General features: G+C 34.3%; 1 protein-coding gene across 1 annotated transcript in view; it reads right to left on the bottom strand.

The window, feature by feature from the left end:
- LOC143249080 (protein unc-13 homolog B-like) overlaps positions 1-18,520 on the bottom strand; it is a 169,435-nt gene that overhangs the window by 34,367 nt on the left and 116,548 nt on the right. Inside the window, 1 exon segment of the mRNA XM_076498292.1 lies at positions 10,326-10,414. Coding sequence (XP_076354407.1) covers positions 10,326-10,414 — 89 coding nt within the window.

Here is an 18,520-nt window from a genome sequence, read left to right on the forward strand (position 1 = left end):
TTATACTGGCAGTAGCTTTCACATGACTTGCTGAATTACATATTCATACTGTTTTAATATACATACTCATTCCCCTGTAGAATAAAAAATGTAATATAAATATTCAATCACTTTGTTTGATGGCACATTATCAGACAAAATAAAATTGTAAATATTTTGTTCAACATAAATGTGTGTGGTGATATTAAAATACTGTTTCAAAGATATTGTTTAACAACATAATCCACCTTAATGTGAAGATGCTAAAATATAAAATAGACTTGTACTGAAAATTTAACAAATAAGAAATATCCAATAAACACAATAACTGCATTAACCCTAACATATACCATTTATGCTTGTACAATTACACTAGCACTGTACATATTACATATTCTTTCACAGTAATATTACAGGTAAAAATGACTTCCCAAAAGATAAATCATGTCAGTTTTCTATATAATAAGTTCTGCTAAAATCGCTGGAGTTTGTGCTAATAAAAAAATAAACTAGACACAAGTACATACAAAATATGATGTTAAATTCATATTCAAATTCACAAGTACAATCAAAATAATGAGTTGATGCTTTGGGATGATGGTCAGTTTTCATTACTGGAAAGATAAATTCATTAAACTAGTATTATTTTCTCAATATTTACCTCAAGCTGACCAACACACTCAAAATTCTATTTCAGATTGACTAACACCAGAGGCAGAGCTAAATGTGGCTTAAGAGTCTATAGCCATCTGAATCAGTAAGTCCAACATGCTGTTGAACTACACATAGCAAAATCCAGTTCCTTGATATTCTACCTGGACCAATTTAGTCTCCCCCAACAACACCTGGAAAAGGATGGTGCTAGACGTAAAACCAGTTAAAATGGTAATGACAAAATTACCCAGATAAACTAATGCTACCTACATGACTGGTAATTCCCACTTCAAAATAGGAGTAGTTGTAAACCTCAAGATATCAACTGACCTACTATTGGAGGAAACTGATCTCCTGTTTCCTACACAAGGTAAAGATTTACAGCTATTTCATTCATGGGCAGGTTAGTTGTAATCTGTAGAACAGTAGACAGCCACAGCAACAACAATTTTAATGACCTTTGTCTGATACATTCAGTATGAAAACTTTATATATATATACCTCAGTAAACGAAAAAGTTTGAAAAAGTATGACAAACAAATTAGAGGATAGAAAACATACCTGAATAACATAACACTAGCACATCAAGAAGGCTAAAACTAACATACAAGAACTAGTCTTACATTAACAGATTCAGTAAACTAAAGTTAATATGTAACAAATATAATTAAACTATCATATAACTAGACTAGCCTTAACCTGTATCAACTATAAGTACATTTGCACTCAAACAACAATAACCTCAATATATATTATGGTTATCCATACTATCATGCAAAATGGATTAACACTGTTGTATGTCAAACATATTATGTGTTTCTTTTTCTTTTAGTTTAGAAAACTGAGTATTATCTTGTTAATGAAATTTTTACGATTTTTCACATCAAATGCACTGGTACACATGTTAATTTATAGGTGCTTTGAACAATGAAGACTTTAATCTTCAGCTAGTCACTCTTTTTCATAGATTCTCTAGTGGTCTTTCTAGATGGTATTCTTGAAATATTATTTTAGGCATATATTGGTGGATTTTCTGGTCATATAATTCATGCAAATGTAAAAAAATACCAAAAGTTTGTTTTACTTTTTCCTCCTAATTGAAGCAAACAAATGACATAGATAATCTAGAATTGTTGCTCTTATTTCAATAAGAATATAGGGATTATTTTTCTTAGCATAGATCAGATTGTAAAACCAGCTCTGAAACACTGATAAACACATATCAGAGAGGGCGATTCTTTTTCATCTGAAGTGAAGCACCAATTTAGTAATGCATTATTTCTTACATTTCATCTTGTGACTAAACAGTATTTATGTATATTGTTAAATCTGTTGTTCAGTCTCTTTTCTCTCATTAGAGCATTATGAGTAGGAAGTCAATGTACCTGGGAACACCAGAGAGTGATATGATAAAACTGAAATTTTGGTTCCACAATAATATTATTTGGTTTTGCACAGAAGCTAGCTCCAACATGTATGCTTTTCTACCCTGTATATATTCTTATAAATCCTAATATTTAACTTATAAAATGTTGAAAATGGCATTTTTCAGAAGAAAGGTTTACAGAAAAGAGCAGTGCTTAAGAGAGATCACAATTTCATAAAGTAATGTGATCTGGGAGAATATTTATCTTTTGGATGCTGGCTCTTTCATTGCTTATACAAAGGGCCATATCTGCAGTCTTACTACAATTACAGGATCATTGAGAAAACCTCAGTCAAGAATTTTTCCAAATGATGAATCCGTTCTGCTCCTAAACTTAAACTTCAACAGTATGAATCACTGTCAGTATGGTGACTTGTAGTTTTGAGTTGTTGATACCAAGTGGATAGGTCTCTTTATGGCTCCCAAGTTGTTGCTAATCAGTGGGATCACACAACAGAATTGTTTCTGTTACTCATGACTAGGAAATACTGGAATGGGGTTCTTGAGGACAATGACTTACAACCAAAGTCATAACAGTACTAGACAGAAAGAAAGTATCTCTGAAAGAAACTTGTGCCCAATGTAACAGTTGAAAACCTCTCTGAGAAGAGAGATGGACTGCTGAAAACATTAAGCATCATTTGGAGAATCAAGGTTGAGTAGAACAGAATGATAACATCTATTCTACAGCTGTGTTGGCTGAAAGTAGAACTGCATGTTTAGTGAAGTATTGAAGTCCCTGGGCAAGAAGATGTGTCCCTCCCACATGGTGGCTGAGATGTTAGTGTACATTAGCTAATTATGAAACCATAAATAAATGATGGCTAAGTGAAGCAGAAAACTTCTCTGATGTTTAATGAGACAGTTAAGGAAGACATGGTTGCTTCTGTAAGTGCATCAGGCACATACATAGCCTATAGAAATGTCACTGGAATACAGATATTGGTTTAAAACCAGTATCTAAAACCTTCTCATAAAGAATATTTTGATTGTAACTGTCCAATAAAAGCTGTCAACCATATAGCAGTGACTGAACTTTTGATGTGTCAGAAATTAAGTTGACCAAAGTTGTTACCTATCCTGACTTTAATTATTTTATGCCAAATTCTTGAACTTACGGCTATGTTGCTCTTTTTTAAATGCAAAACTCCATATTCTCTCTCTGATTCAGTGAAATCAAAGTTAGGTTTATTTCATAATGAATTTCCTGCTAAACATCTTGTTAGAGCAATTACTACACTTTAAAAAAGCAGTATAACTGAAAATACTTCAACATAAATTGTGTAGGCAGATGGTTCTATTTCTTTATTTTTGGTGCTGGGTATGTACTAATGCAAATATATAAATGCTTAAAAGTATACCCAGGTTTGTATAATGGTATTCTCTCATATTTTGTAAATCTCAGGAGAAAACACTGCTTGGTAAGTACTGGTCTACTTCAGTTTTCTCTATACTTAGCTGTATTTATTTGTTATAAGATTCAAAATAATTTTGATTAATTCTTTAAACTTATTTCTATATCTATGAATATTATTTAACATTATTAGCTTATTAGTATAGTGACTTAGAACTGACCTTAACTTTCTATGCTGGCCAAATCTCATGAGATGTTATAATGATTGCACCTGAAAATACAGTTAACAGCAAGGATACTAAACTAATTATTCAATGCATTCTAATTACAGTACGTTTTACCTTCTTTATACTGATTTTTGATACCATATATATTCCTATTACTTGATTATATATGAGAGGTTTCATTGGTTTACAAGTTTTACTTCTTGGTATGGATTTCTGTACATGGTGAGGGGACCTCCCCTGGAAGGTTCTCCTTTTTCAGATTACCTCCTCTGGGATCTAAACATCCACTCACTTGTTAGCCATGCATGGTGACTCATGAAGGGGGAGAGAGGATCCTGGTGGTTGAGGGGTCCAACCTTAACACACCAATTTTCGCCTTGAATTCCTGTAGACGAGCAGTCTCGGAGTGGCCCGCTTTGGGTCAATGGGTTGGTCCACTTGGGGTAGGATCAACCAAGTACCAGTGTTGGATGTTCTCAACAGGTGTTGTGGTCATTGTATCTGATGCTGATAGTGCTCACAAAATCCTGGCATTGCTGCAGTGTCCTTGTTTGGTATTATACTGTGTCCCCTTGTAGTGCTCCATGGTGGGTGGGGTAAGTGAGGACCGAAATATCCCTTTTTTTATTATGGATCCTACAAATACAAACTTAAATAGAATAGTTGAAAAAACAGTCCATAGGTAAATGATCACGTCTTGAAGATTCTAAGCAGTAATCTTCAACATCTGTAACACCTGTTGTACCTCATTTTCTTATACTATATTCTCTTTCAGACAAACCTTTAATGCAGATGTCTCCCTTTTTCATTCAGAAGGGACTAGAGAGACTTGCTGGCTCTCCAAAGTTAGTCAAAAAGATTCACTGTGGTGACATACTGGTGGAAACATCCACATCTCAATACAGTGAACCCCTCTTGCATTCAAAGGCGATTGGGGATATACCTATTGAGGTTACACCTCATGCTACTTTGAATTTATCACGAGGAGTTATTGTTATGAGGGATTTGAAGAACATCCCCAAGTCAGAGATTTTTGCTGGTTTCTCCACCCAAGGAGTTTCTGCAGAGAGGTGTATCTCCACTCGCAAAGATGGAATTATAATACCGACCAATGTCCTCATTCTGACAATTACATCACCACATCCACCATCAAGGCAGGTTATCTTAATTGCAGGTTACGGCCATATATTCCAAACCCTCTCAGATGTTTTTAGTGTCAGCGGTCCAGTCACTCAAACACATCATGTTGTGTCATGGTTCCTTGACGTGTGCTCAATGAGGTGGCAAGAACCATAATGCCTATGAGTGTGAAACGGTCACTCATTGCATCAGTTCCAATTGCTCTCTCCCATCCTACTTTTGTGCTTGCCCTAAATGGTTGGAAGAAAAAGAGGTGCAGCATTTGAAAATGATTCAAAACATTACTTACCCTGAGGCTTGAAAACTGCTGTCCACCACTTCATCTCGAATGTATGCTTCTGCACTTCATTTCACTACTACAGTGGGAGTGCAGATGGATCTCTCTGTGCCTCCAAAAGAATTGTTCTCAATCCATGTGAAAAGTCTTTTGACCTCCGTGGATATAAAAGTTGATGAATCAACTTCAACACCTATCTCTGTCCCTAACATACATTCCAGCAAATTCCAGGATGCACTTCCTTTGGTTCTGGATATGGGCATTTCCTGGAGTACATCTTCTACTCCCACTCCAAGATGCAAAACAATCATTTGTTCACGTCTTCATTCACTGGAATCCTCTTCCAACAGCAAAGACCTGCCCAATCGACCCAGGGTAGGATCCATGGAAATCGACAGACTTCCCTCGCATAAAGACAGTAAAGAAAAACATATGGTTGTAAACAGAAGGACTCTCCACCCAATTTTCCTACAAATAAATAAAAATGGCCACCTTGATACAATGGAACTGTCGAGGTTTATGTTCTAATCTGGATGACATCAAAGCACTGATTGTTTCCTTCCATCCTGTATGTCATTCCTTACAGGAAACATTTTTGAAACCTGCCAATACAGTCACCTTTTGACATTTTTTTTGTACAGAAATGACAGGCTGTGTGATGGATGAGTGCATGGAGATGTGGCACTGTTGGCTGATCAGCATGTGCCCACCCTTGGAGGGTTGTACCATTTACCTGTTGCCTCGAGAGACCTATGATCAATCAGACCTTGATGCTTTCATTGAACAGTTGCCGTCTCCATTTTTAACTGTGGTAGACTTTAATGCACATCATTCCTGCTGGAAAAGTGCTGATATTGATGGGAGGGGTCGTTCCATAGAGCATATGCTCTCCAATCACAACCTTTCTCCTTTCAATACTGGTTCTTATAATTATTTTCATGTACCTAGTCTGTCCTTTACTGCTACTGATCTCTCAATTTGCTCCCCTTCACTATTTTTCCACTTTTCATGGAGGGTTGACAATAATCCATGAGGCAGTGATCATTTTCCTGTAATTTTTTGAGAGAGACTGGCTGTGGTTGATGCCATCTGACCTGCATGCCCCGACAGAAATTGGATCAAGCAAACTGGCCCTCTTTCCCTGCTATCACAGTACTTGATCCTGCCATGATCTGTAAGCCATAAATAGATGACTGTGTGCCAGTAGTAACTAACTGTATTATACAGGCAGCTGCTCAATGTATTCCTAAAGCCTCAACATGTTTTCCATGATATCGTCGTCAGTGGTGGAATCCTGCCTGCCACATGGAACAGAAGGCTCAAAAACGAGCCTGGGATACTTTTTGTAGGTACCCCACACCCTCAAGCCTTCTCGCTTTCCAGCAGGCCTGTGCACGTTTGGTGGGTAAGACATCAAAGCCAGAAGGAATCTTGGATCAAGTTCACAACCAGCATATCTTCTATTACCAGTTCCAAAGTCATAGGGGACAAGATCCAAAAGGTTAGTGGGCAATATAATGCTGACCTCCTCTCGATCATGCTCTCTGATGGCCAGGAAGTAGCTGATACCCGGAGCATCACTGGTACTCTAGGTGAAAGCTTTTGCTGGGTATCTAGCACATCTGCTTCTTCCTCTACCCTCTTAGCCATCAAGACTCAGGCAGAGCAATCACCTCTTTCCTTTTGAGCTGATTGTCTCTATGACTATAATTATCCCTTTACACTGGTGGAACTCAAACTGGCCCTTCATCAGTCTTGCAGTACATCAGTTGGACCTGATGATGTACACTATGAAATGCTGTGCCATCTATCTCCTGCTTCTCTTGCTGTTCTTCTGATTGTTTTTAACTGAATTTGGCAGAAGAATATTTTTCTTGATGCCTGGCACCAGGCTATTGTCCTACCTTTTTCTATGCCTGGGAAGGATCCCAAAATTCCTTCAAACTACATTCCAATTGCTTGACAAGCTGTCTCTCTAAGACCTTAGAGAGAACATTTAATACTTATCTTGTTTCATTCCTCAAATTAAACAACCTCCTCTTGTTCACCTTGTGTGGGTTCCGACGACAGCTCTCCACTGTGGACCACCTGAGTTGGCTTGAAACATCAATCAGAGAAGCCTTAAGAAGGCTTATGATACAACATGGAAGTATAGCATATTGCTAGACCGACCTCCCTATATATGGGTTACATGGTCATTTGCCACTTTTTATTAAATATTTTTAATAGACAAGAAATTCCAAGTTCATGTGGTTTCGACACTTTCCTGTTCCTTTGTACAGGAGTTTGGAGTCCCTCAGGGCTGTGTTTTGAGTGTCACACTTTTCAGTATAAAGATTAATGTCATCACTGAAAACTCCCTCTTGCTGTTGCAAACAGGCTCTATGATTATGGCTTTCACATCTCATGTCAGTTGTCGAACATGAGGTATGTTGATCGGCAGCTACAGACTGCTCTCAGTCGTTTACTGAAGTGAACCACAGCAAACGGCTTTCACTTCTCTTTCTCTAAAACCATTTGCATGCACTTTTGCCATCAATGGGCAATACACCCTGATCCTGAACTTCGTATTGTTCTGCCTGTGGTCCCTGAGACAAAATTCTTGGGGCTTATCTTTGATCGTAAGCTGACCTTTATACCACATATCAAACAGCTGTGGGTCAAATGTACAAGAGCACTGAACATCCTTCATGTCCTCTCTTCTAGCATTTGGAGAGTGGATCGATGTTCTATGGTAAAGTTATATCGTGCCCTTAATAGATCGAAACTCGCCTATGGATCACTGGTCTATGGCTCTGCCAGAACCTCGGCCTAAAAGATGCAAGACCCCTTTCATCATCAAGGACTTTACTATATGCTTCGAAACTTTGTTCCTTACCAAAGCATCCCACCAGGGGCTGTGTTTTTCTTCCTTGGTGGACTATACTTTTTCAGAACAGACGATCTGCCATTGCTTCTTTTGGCCTTCGTATGCAGGTGCAGTTGGATGAATTGAGTCTGTCCTTGAATAACACTGCTGATTTTAGCATTTTAAATCTGTAGACTTACCGCTTTACTAGCAGGGGGCAGGTAAATTATAATAATTATATTACACTGTTTGCTTTGTACTTGTTATTATTTTATGTTCAGAGATACAGTATTCTGTGACCTATCTTTATATCATCTGAGAAAAGCAGACACTCCTGATTGGAAATACTGTCTGTTATTTGCTGAACATCTTTTGAACCATCCTTCCATTGATATTTATACAGATGGTTCAAAATCAGGTGACTGTGTGGGCTCTGCTATGGCTTGTTGTGGTTCAGTGGTTGCGCACAAAATCCCTTCTACAGCTTCTGTGTTCACTGCTCAACTATAGTCCATTTCTCTTGCCCTGGATCACAAAGAAGCTGAGCGGTACTCAAATTGCACCACTTATACTGACTCGCTCAGTTCTCTAATGACCCTGAAATCTCTTCAAGTTAGATCACACCCTGTTCTCACCAATATTCAAAACTGACTGACCCATTTCTCTTTAACATCTACTTCTGTCCAGTTTGTCTGGATATCAGGCCATATTGGTATTCGCAGGAAGGATTTTGCCAACACTGCAGCTAAATCTATCTGCTCTGACACTACCACTGTTCTGCCTGTTCCATACATGGACTATGGTCCTATATTCAATAATCGGCTCCATGCAAGTTGGCAGTCGACATAGAGTGGACAACATTAAAACAAGCTTTTCCAAATGAAACCCTCTGTTGGACTTTGGCCATCTTGCTTCCATTAGGATTGGAAAGAGGAAGTTGTTCTAACCAGACTACACATTAGTCACAGTTTTTTAAACACATCGTTTTCCTTTATCTGGTACTGATGCACCAATGTGTTGTCTGTGTAACACTCGGGTCACAATAAGTCACATTCTACTGTCTTGCTATCCTTATGACTCTCAATGATGGCACCATTTTAAACATGTTCTGTCCCAAGGTTTATCCGTAACATCAGACTGGTGATGGTGACACAGTCAACCTTAGAAATGTTTTTACTTTTGTAAAGGCCATTAATTTTGTTAATGTTATTTAAGTTTTTAATTTATACATCAGATCTTTTTTAATGTGATTGCCATTTAAGAATCATAGTACATCTAGTCTGATTTGAAATTTAAAAATGGCCATAACATCAAATAACTCAAAACCAGGACTAGAAAGGCCAACTTCAGGTGACTAATACTGCTGTTTGAACTACCCATTAGTTATCCTGGTGAGTTATAATTAAAATTGTGCTACAAGTCTTTAAAAACTTGTATTATCTTACTTTCTAAAAATGGTCATGATGTCAAATAACTCAGAACCAGAACTGGAAAGGCCAACTTCAGGTGACTAACAGTGGTTTTTGAACTTACCTGTTAGTCTTCCTGGTTAGTTATGATAATTACAATTATGCTACAGAAAGTTCTTTACAATTTGTATTACTGTAGTTTTTCTCTTACTACTGTAGAGTATAAATTGTTTTTAATTTAATGATATTTATGTTTTCTTATTCAAAAATTAAACTTTATTTTGTTTTACCATAATTTACTTTCATGAATTTTACTAAATTTACTTTAATTTTAACTTTTTACTGGATGTTTGGTGCAGATAGCCTAGTTGCTTTACACCATAAAACACCAAACCGAGCAACCAACCATAAATTTTAGTTCTGATCCATTTAACTGGATTACTTTTAATTAATATTAATGATAAACTTGTTGGATATACTAGACTGTCTGGAGAATGAAGTAAAATGAAGTTGGAAATTTGAGAGTTAAACTCTGCAGTTGCACTAAAACAAACATTTAGTTTGTTACACAAATGAAATGTGTGGAATAGATGTGTTTGAGGTGTAGTAGCATGCTTTGGCTTTAAATATAAGAGTGCTGGGCACCTTCTAATAGTGTTAGAAAAAGAATGTAACGATAAACTTTACTATCTTTGTGAACAGGGGTTACCAACTACTCAGTTGTTAGTAAATTAATTATTCCAGTACTATGAATGCTTGGTTTCCATCATATAAATGAGTTACAATTTTGTTCAACTGTTTTCAAAACCACAGTGAAATCTGTTTCACCATCAGTGTTTACACAAGACATTAATTAGGCTTACACTAACACATTGTCATTAATTCCTAAATTGGGCTTACATAAAATAATGAATACTAACACCCTAAAACTAGTACATCATCTAGGCTTACATTAATACATTGGCACTAATACATAAGCTAGGCATATAAATATATATCAAGTAAATTTACCTAATAGCAAATTCTGAGCTTAAATCATCTTGGACGGTGTTTAGTGACTGTTGAAGGTCCTTCAATATGTTGGCAGCATCACTTTCCAACTGAAATAAATGAATACAGAAAATGTACACTAACAATTATATAATAAAGTATTTTCAACAAACAAACAAGATATAAAGTATATAACTTCCTAGCACATCAAAGCTTTCATAAATATCTAATTAAGGAATAAAAAATAATTAGATGCATACAGCATTTTCTGTAACTAATATAGCTCCTAAGACTATGAATACTGTAAATGGTATTATCCGATTTTAAAGTATGTTTCACTTCCCACTAGGATAAAGGTTTAAGAACAATATTCTCATGGATGCTGTACTTGAACAAAACTGGATGTGAGTAAATAACATAATCCATGTCAAGAGTATAGCATTAACAGATGTATTCTAAAACATAAAAAGAAATGAACAATGCAATTCATATCAGGGGTAAAGTTTAACAACTGTATTCTAGTAAATATAGACAGAAATGAATAATTTAATCCATATCAGCAGTCAGTGTTTCAAAATTGTATTAAATCAAACACAGTCAAGAGTCAATAATTTTATGTTGAATATTTCTTGGTGCTCACTCTTACATTTAAAGTTTGTGGTTAAAACCCTGAAAATGGAATTCTACTGGAGAAAAACCACGTTTGGAACCATAACCAATAGTCTGATTTAATCATACATTATTCCTTGAATCTACAGATCTATAGACCCAGATCTATCCTGTATACACTTTGCCATGCAGCAAGGTGGAGCCTGATCAGCTGAAATTGTGGAACATAGCATGGATGCAATTAACTATGACACTTGTATGAGTTATGAGTGTAAGAATTTTTTTTCTCTACCATTGTTATCAATTATTAAGCCATGGTTCTCAGCATATGTTATGGCTAGTGGACTTAAGTACTTTGAGGTATGAGATTTTTTCCAGATTGGAATAACAAAGTGTTACCTAAATTTGTGCTAACATTTAATGGTGGTTCTGTTGGATGCATTTAAGTCAATATATTAAGTGCTAGTATTAACACTGTTGATGTGTGCCATTCAGAGAAAAAGTCATCACAAACATGTTACGCTTCAACAGAGAATAGTTTGTTACATCCAAACACAGAATAGTCTTGGATATCAATGATCTACTCAGATGGAAGTAATGAGGTTATATATATATGCACTCATGGCTATCAACTACTTCACAGATTGTGACTGATGCATTGATGGAGCAACTAATAGATATGTCTAAAGAACTTGAAAAGATCAAGCAACTAACTTAAGAAGTCTACTATTCTGTAGAATGTGCAAAGTTTTAGATGTGGTGAAAATGAACACTTCACTTTATCATTCCAAGTCTAATGGTTTAGTAAAGTAGGTAATACAGAATATCAAGTATGTGTTTGTTAAGTTTGTTAATACCATTCAAACTGTAAGGTACAATTACCATACATCATGATGGCACATTTAATAACTGAGTATAAGTCAAATGGGTGTTTGCCAAAAATGCTGATGTTTGAGTAGAAGGTTTTACACTCTGTAGACATGATATATGGTACTTTCTCTAGAGTAAATATCCTGCAATATCCACAGAAATATGCTAGTTTACACATCAAAACCTGGGCATGACCACCACACAATTGAAAAAGTGTAATGATAAGACAGTGAGAGAATGAATTCACTAGTATGGAGAATAGGCGGGGCTTTGATACATGCCAGTGTCACAAAAGTAGCTTACACATAAATTACAGTAGCTGATACAAACTAAAATCATGCAGTTCACACCATCCAGCTATGTCCATACATTAAAAATGAACCTATTAAGAACTAGCTTAACCAACAATCAGAGAAGAAGGAGAGTACTGTTTTATAACACTCTAGCCCAGAAAACGAGAAGGAAAAATGTGAGAATACTTATCCTTCCGCTCTGAATCAATATAGTTAGAAATAAAAATGATTACTGCAGCTAACCAAGAAAGAAATGATTCTAAGGAAGTAGTGTGCATGTCTTTCTAGTAAACATAGACACAAATGAATAACTTAATCCATATCATCAGTGATGTCGAGAAAACCCACTTGTAGAGAAATATAGAGAAAATATTTTACATAGAAGAGCGAACAACGTTTCGACCTTCTTTGGTCATTGTCAGGTTCACAAAGAAAGAGGTAACTGACCGGAAGCTGACCACATGTTTGAAAGGGGTTGTGTAACTGTGTGTCGAAATGTAGAGAGCGGTATTAGATGTTTGAATATATAATTTTATTTATTTTATTATATTAATATAGGTATAAAGGTGTTCCTTTATATTGGTTTATTTTGGGTTTAAGTTGTTGTATAAGTAAGGCTTCTTTAATTTTGCGTTTGTTTATGTTTGTTTCTTTATTTAGTATTTGAGTGTTTTCTATGGTTATATTGTGTTTATTTGACTTGCAGTGTTCGAAAACGTGTGAAGGTGACTTTTTATGTTCTTTGAATCTGGTTTCCATTTTTCTACTTGTTTCTCAATATAGAAGTCGTGGCAGTTATCACATTGTATTTTATAAATAATGTTGGTGTGGTGTTTGTCAGTGTAGTTTTTACATAGTATAGACCTCAGTTTTGTGCCTGGTTTTTGAATAAATTTGGTATTAACTGGAATGTCATATTTTATTACTAGTTTTTGCCAAATGTTGGCTATTTTTCTGCTGATGTCAGGAATATATGGTATGCAGCAGTATCTGGTTTCGTGATTTTTTGATTCGTGGGATATATTTACTTTTGTTGGTTGATTTTGCTTTCTGTCTAGGTGCGTGTGTATAATGTTTTCTACGGTTTGGTGAGGAAACTTATTGATGTTGATGAAGCATTGTTTTATTTTGTTTAATTCATCGTTAATTTTATCTGGTGAGCATAGTTTTATGGCTGTGTTTATTTGGTTTCTTAGTATGTTGAGTTTTTGTTTTGTTTCATGTGCTGAGTCCCAAGGAATGTATAGTCCAGTATTGGTGATTTTTCGGTGGATTTCTGTTTTGAATTTTGAAGGATAGCCTCAATGGACTAAAAGGTGCCTTGTTTTTCATAAACATTGTATGATGTTACTTCCTCTTTTCCTTCTAAAGAAAATATCACACTGCAGATTCATTAGTTAACGTACTTAATGTTTAATAATAAGCCTAGTTCATAGTACATACTAATGTGAATATTTTACTTAAATGATAAGTAAAATAAGACTTAATATTTACAGCTCTAAACTAGCTAAATGACTAAGTTTGGTTTTTGGTTTGTTGTGAATTTTGCACAAAGCTACACAAGTGCTATCCATGCTAGCCATCCCTAATTTAGCAGTGTAAGACTAGAGGAAAGGCAGCGAGTCATCACCATCCACTGCCAACTCTTGGGCTACTTTTCAACCAACAAACAGTGGAATTGACTGTCACATTATAATGCCTCCATGGCTGAAAGGGTGAGCATGTTTGGTGTGACGGGGATTCAAACCCACAACCCTTGGATTATGAGTCGAGTGCTTTAACCACCTGGCCATGCCAGACCTCTAAATGACTAAAAAACTTGCCACACTCAACAACTTTCTCTAACAAATTAAATGTATCTTACTAAAGGACTGAATAAATAATGAATGATCCATTTATTCTGTTTTATTTTGCATTTTACAATGCTTAAACTGCTTTAATACTCTGGTGAATGTTTCGGAGATTAAGCCACATACTCAACATATCATGTAAAACCTTTCCCTGGGAAAGAATACCAAAGTCTAAATAAAAAACATAGCTTTCTACTCTGACAATTAACAACATTACTATTTATATATTATAAATTAAGTATGTGAAATAAAGTGCATTCAAAAATTTGATGAACAAAACAGAATCTTCTTTCTTTATTCATTTACTCTCCCTGAACTGTCTAGTTTCCAACGTTTTTGGTGTTTATTTATCCTATTGTTTATGGTACAAATACAGTATGGCCTCTCATTTTTTTCATCTTTTCCATGTTGGAATTCTCTTCAGATAGATGGACTATGAATACATTAGTGTTTTCACCCTCGATGATACATTGGAAGTGAGTTTGACAGGCTCTTCAGAAGGTTGATTTGCTTTTGATAAATTCTTCTTTGAGGCTGTCCAGAAGATCATTCTTTCAGTGATATGTTTCTGGAGAAAACCATATGAATATTACTTTTGGTTTAAATCACCTAACTATCTTGGTTCTACTCTGCTGCACTTTAGTAATTGTTGTCTTCACAATTTTGTGCTTCCATCACTGTTTTTACTATAAGTTCATCTTATGGCTGTCTCATGTTGCAAAGGCTTTTACTCTGCAGAGCATTAAAACGTTCACAAAAAATAAAGTAAAACATTATTACACAAACCTTTGCATGTTTATAAAATAAAGCTCTTACTGCTGGTTCCACTTCAGCATTTCAAAACCACAATTTTTATACTCTACATGTGTACAAATGAGGGGTATAAAATACCACAGACAAATGAAAGGATGGGTGTTGAGTAAAACGTTGAGAACAACTGATGCAGCACACAGGGATTTCATGATTATACACTGCAAAAATGTTTGGTACAAGTCTAATCTTACATACTGTGTTCACACATGATTTCTATACCAAGTAAGCATTCCTCCTCAATGTAAATTATGACATATTATTTTATGTGGAGAAGCTTTCCACAGAGTGAGTGACTTCAAATCTACTTCTTGCTGAACTTTATTAACATTTGCTGTTTCCATAAATCCATATTCTTGATTACTCTGTGAAGACAATATCCCAATTTCACTACCAAATTAGACAGTGAAAGAACAAGTTCACAGTTTAGATAGTGGTGTAGCTTTGACACATTCCAAAGGCACACTTTAGTAATTGTTGTCTTCACAATTTTGTGCTTCCATCACTGTTTTTACTGTAAGTTCATCTTATGGCTGTCTCATGTTGCAGAGGCTTTTACTCTGCAGAGCATTAAAACGTTCACAAAAAATAAAGTAAAACATTATTGCACAAACCTTTGCATGTTTATAAAAGAAGAAGCTTTGTTATGCCTTAACAGATGTAGAACGAATGTGAACCAACATGGTGCATGTCTTCCTATCAATTAGCATACTGATTTATAAAGTGTTTCCTTTTAAGTAACGAGCTCCTTATTTTTATTGTGGTAGATAGAATATGCTCATCCTCTCATTTTATTTTTATAAATAGTTTATTCATTACAATTTTGGATATAATATGTTGATACTTCCAAACTTATAGCAGAATCTTTTTTACTGTCATTGTTTGAAAGCAGTTTTTTAATATAGTTTCTGCAGTTCCAAGAAATATAGCCTTTTGAATTACAACTGAAATTCATTTTGTTCTTTATTTTACTTCTTCTATTCTGAATAAACAGTTATCTAATTAATCCTTCATGTTCTTCTAGACTTCCACTATAAAGAGTTGATTTTTCTGTACTACTGATAATCTCATAATTTCTGGAAGGTATCTTTAAGTATTCATCTGTGATGTTAAATGATTAAGTTTCATCATTAAACAGACAATGTTCTTTAAAGATTGACACCTATTTTGATTTAGAATAATTTGCATATTCTCATTCACTATAACTACAATGAATTAGTTGTGTGTCAATTAATCCATCATTTCACATGAAGCACCTTAACAAGGTAACTGGTAAAACCTTTTAAAAAACTTTAGGCAGATTTGTCTAAAATCTGATTCTTTACTCTTAACCGTCCAAACATTTTATATTAAAAACTTCCTCTAACATGACACTTCAAGTATATTTAATAAAACAGCCTAATGATTGTTACACCTATCAAAATGGTTGCTTAATGTTATTATAGTTGGTCAGTTTAAAAGTGAAACACGTGGTACTTTTGGTTTCCTGATTAAACAGTATTGTTGACCTTGCCTTCTAAATTCTATATTTTGACAATAGTTAAGGAGGATCTTGCAGGAATACAACAGGGACACAATAACAGTAGTAACAGGTGCAAACCAGATTAATTATCTTATTCCATATTTCATAACTTAAAATTTACAAGTTTAAAATCTTGAGCAGATACAGGAAGATGTTTGGCTGGTGTGACTTTTGTATTTCCAAGTTCATTTTCAGGTATTTATCTCATTTTGTATATTTCTCACTGTTTCTCTGATCTTGTCCTTAATCAAATTTATTTTTGCTCATTATTCTTCAGAAAATTTTATGTATTGTAATTCCTCTCTTAAATTCCTATCTTTTTATTCTAATTCTCTGTTTCTTTCTTTTTGATCTTCTAATATTCTGTTACTTTCTTCTTGATTTTGTCTTTCTCTTCTTTCAAATTTTATGCCTCTTTCTTTCTTGGTCTTCTTTCCTTTGTTTCATGAATTCCTTTACAATTTAAATTTTATGCTGAGAGCATTGAGGTAGAGTTGAATATGAATTTTACTTTATATATCAAAATAAATTCACTCCCACAACACACCAGTGTTGCATTGATTTTTATTATTAAAAGATTATTTGATAAAACAATAATGCCAATTGATAATTTAACTTATAAAAAAATGTTTTATGTCTTACATTAGATTAAACATATTTGATTAACTTAACTAACTTTCTCTGTCAGTGTTCACTATGAACTTAAGCCTAACCCAACAGCTTTATAAACGTGCTAATTTCTCAAGTATAAAATAACATACATCTCTTATCATCACACCAAGAACACAAACTCAATTTACTCAACAACTCACTGTAAAAGACTCACTGTAACTTACTAGCAGACTCAGTAACCAATAATCTATGCACTATTGCCTATCTTGCATTTTATACAGTTGAAACTGTTCTAATACTTTGAACATGATTTCACAATTTACGTCACACACTCAAAATGTGATAGGAAAACTTGCTAGCACTCCAGTCAAAAACAATACAGGCATTTGGATTAACTTTTTATGCTCTGAATCATTACATTCATGTTCAGAGCAAGATTACATCACTGAAATAAAAAATTAAAGAAAACAATTTGTAATTGTTCTTCCACATATTACAAATCCAAATGCTTCAGCATTGAGATATATTTAAAAGAAAAATTTTACTAATTTAATAAGTAAAATCTAAACCAAACTGCAAATTAAAAGGTTGATTTCAACATGCTCTCAATGAAATTATTAGTTTTGAAATTTCTAAATTTTTTCAGAGTATAATATGACATATGAAGTAACTTATTAGAAAAATCATATTAATTTTGAATATTAATGCTAATTTGATCTGGTAAATTGCATAAAAATCTAATTTTATCAATTTTGTTAATAAATTAATGTTTCTCCACCTCATTTACTATGATGTAATATTATTTCCAATATTTCAACTTTAAGAAATGATCTAAATGTGTCATAAATGCTCTTTTACAATTCTTTTTTACATATATATTGGAACAGTGTGATAAATGATTATTGTGGTGACATGTTACTTAAAAGAAATATTCCTAAACAAATTTTTCCACAATTAAAGATTTTTTTTAAAGTTTGCTTTATCATTTTTTACTTTATTTAAACCTTGTTAAGTTGTGTTAGGCCTTATTGGCCTATATAACTTTGTATGGGCAAAGAAAATCATATAACAAAAATACAAAAATATGTATATGAAGGGTTAACAAGTGGTACATATAATAACTGATGCCTTCTTATTAACCATTAAAATTTTGTTTATAATTTTGGTGTATGGTGAAATAATTATTTGTATTGTACATCACAAGTCCTAAATACAGTGAAATTGTGAATGGTTTAAATCAAAACAAAGAAAGAACTTACTTAGCTAGAGCCCCAGAGCAAATATCCTTACTGGCCCATTTCTCTCTCTTTTTAACATTTTTTAGAACTTATTAAAAAGAAGATCCCAAATTAGGACAGTAACGAGCACATATACAAGGCAAGATCATAGCATCAGCTAGTTTAGCTCAAAGTATAACCATAAAAACATTAATATACTAACCACAAATATCTATTAAATCTATAAATTAAGAAATATGTACTAATTATATCAACCATTCTTAATGTATCAACCATCTATATGCAAAGGAAAGCCACTAAAATTATGCTTGTTTTAGGATGATATGAAGATATAGCTTAAAGTTGCTTTGCAGACTTTGCAGCACAACCATTTTCATTTGCCCAGGCTCCTGAGCAGTTGCCCCCTTTTCTC

Source organism: Tachypleus tridentatus, chromosome 4, assembly GCF_004210375.1.
Source record: "Tachypleus tridentatus isolate NWPU-2018 chromosome 4, ASM421037v1, whole genome shotgun sequence".
NCBI classification, from domain to species: Eukaryota; Metazoa; Arthropoda; class Merostomata; order Xiphosura; family Limulidae; genus Tachypleus; species Tachypleus tridentatus.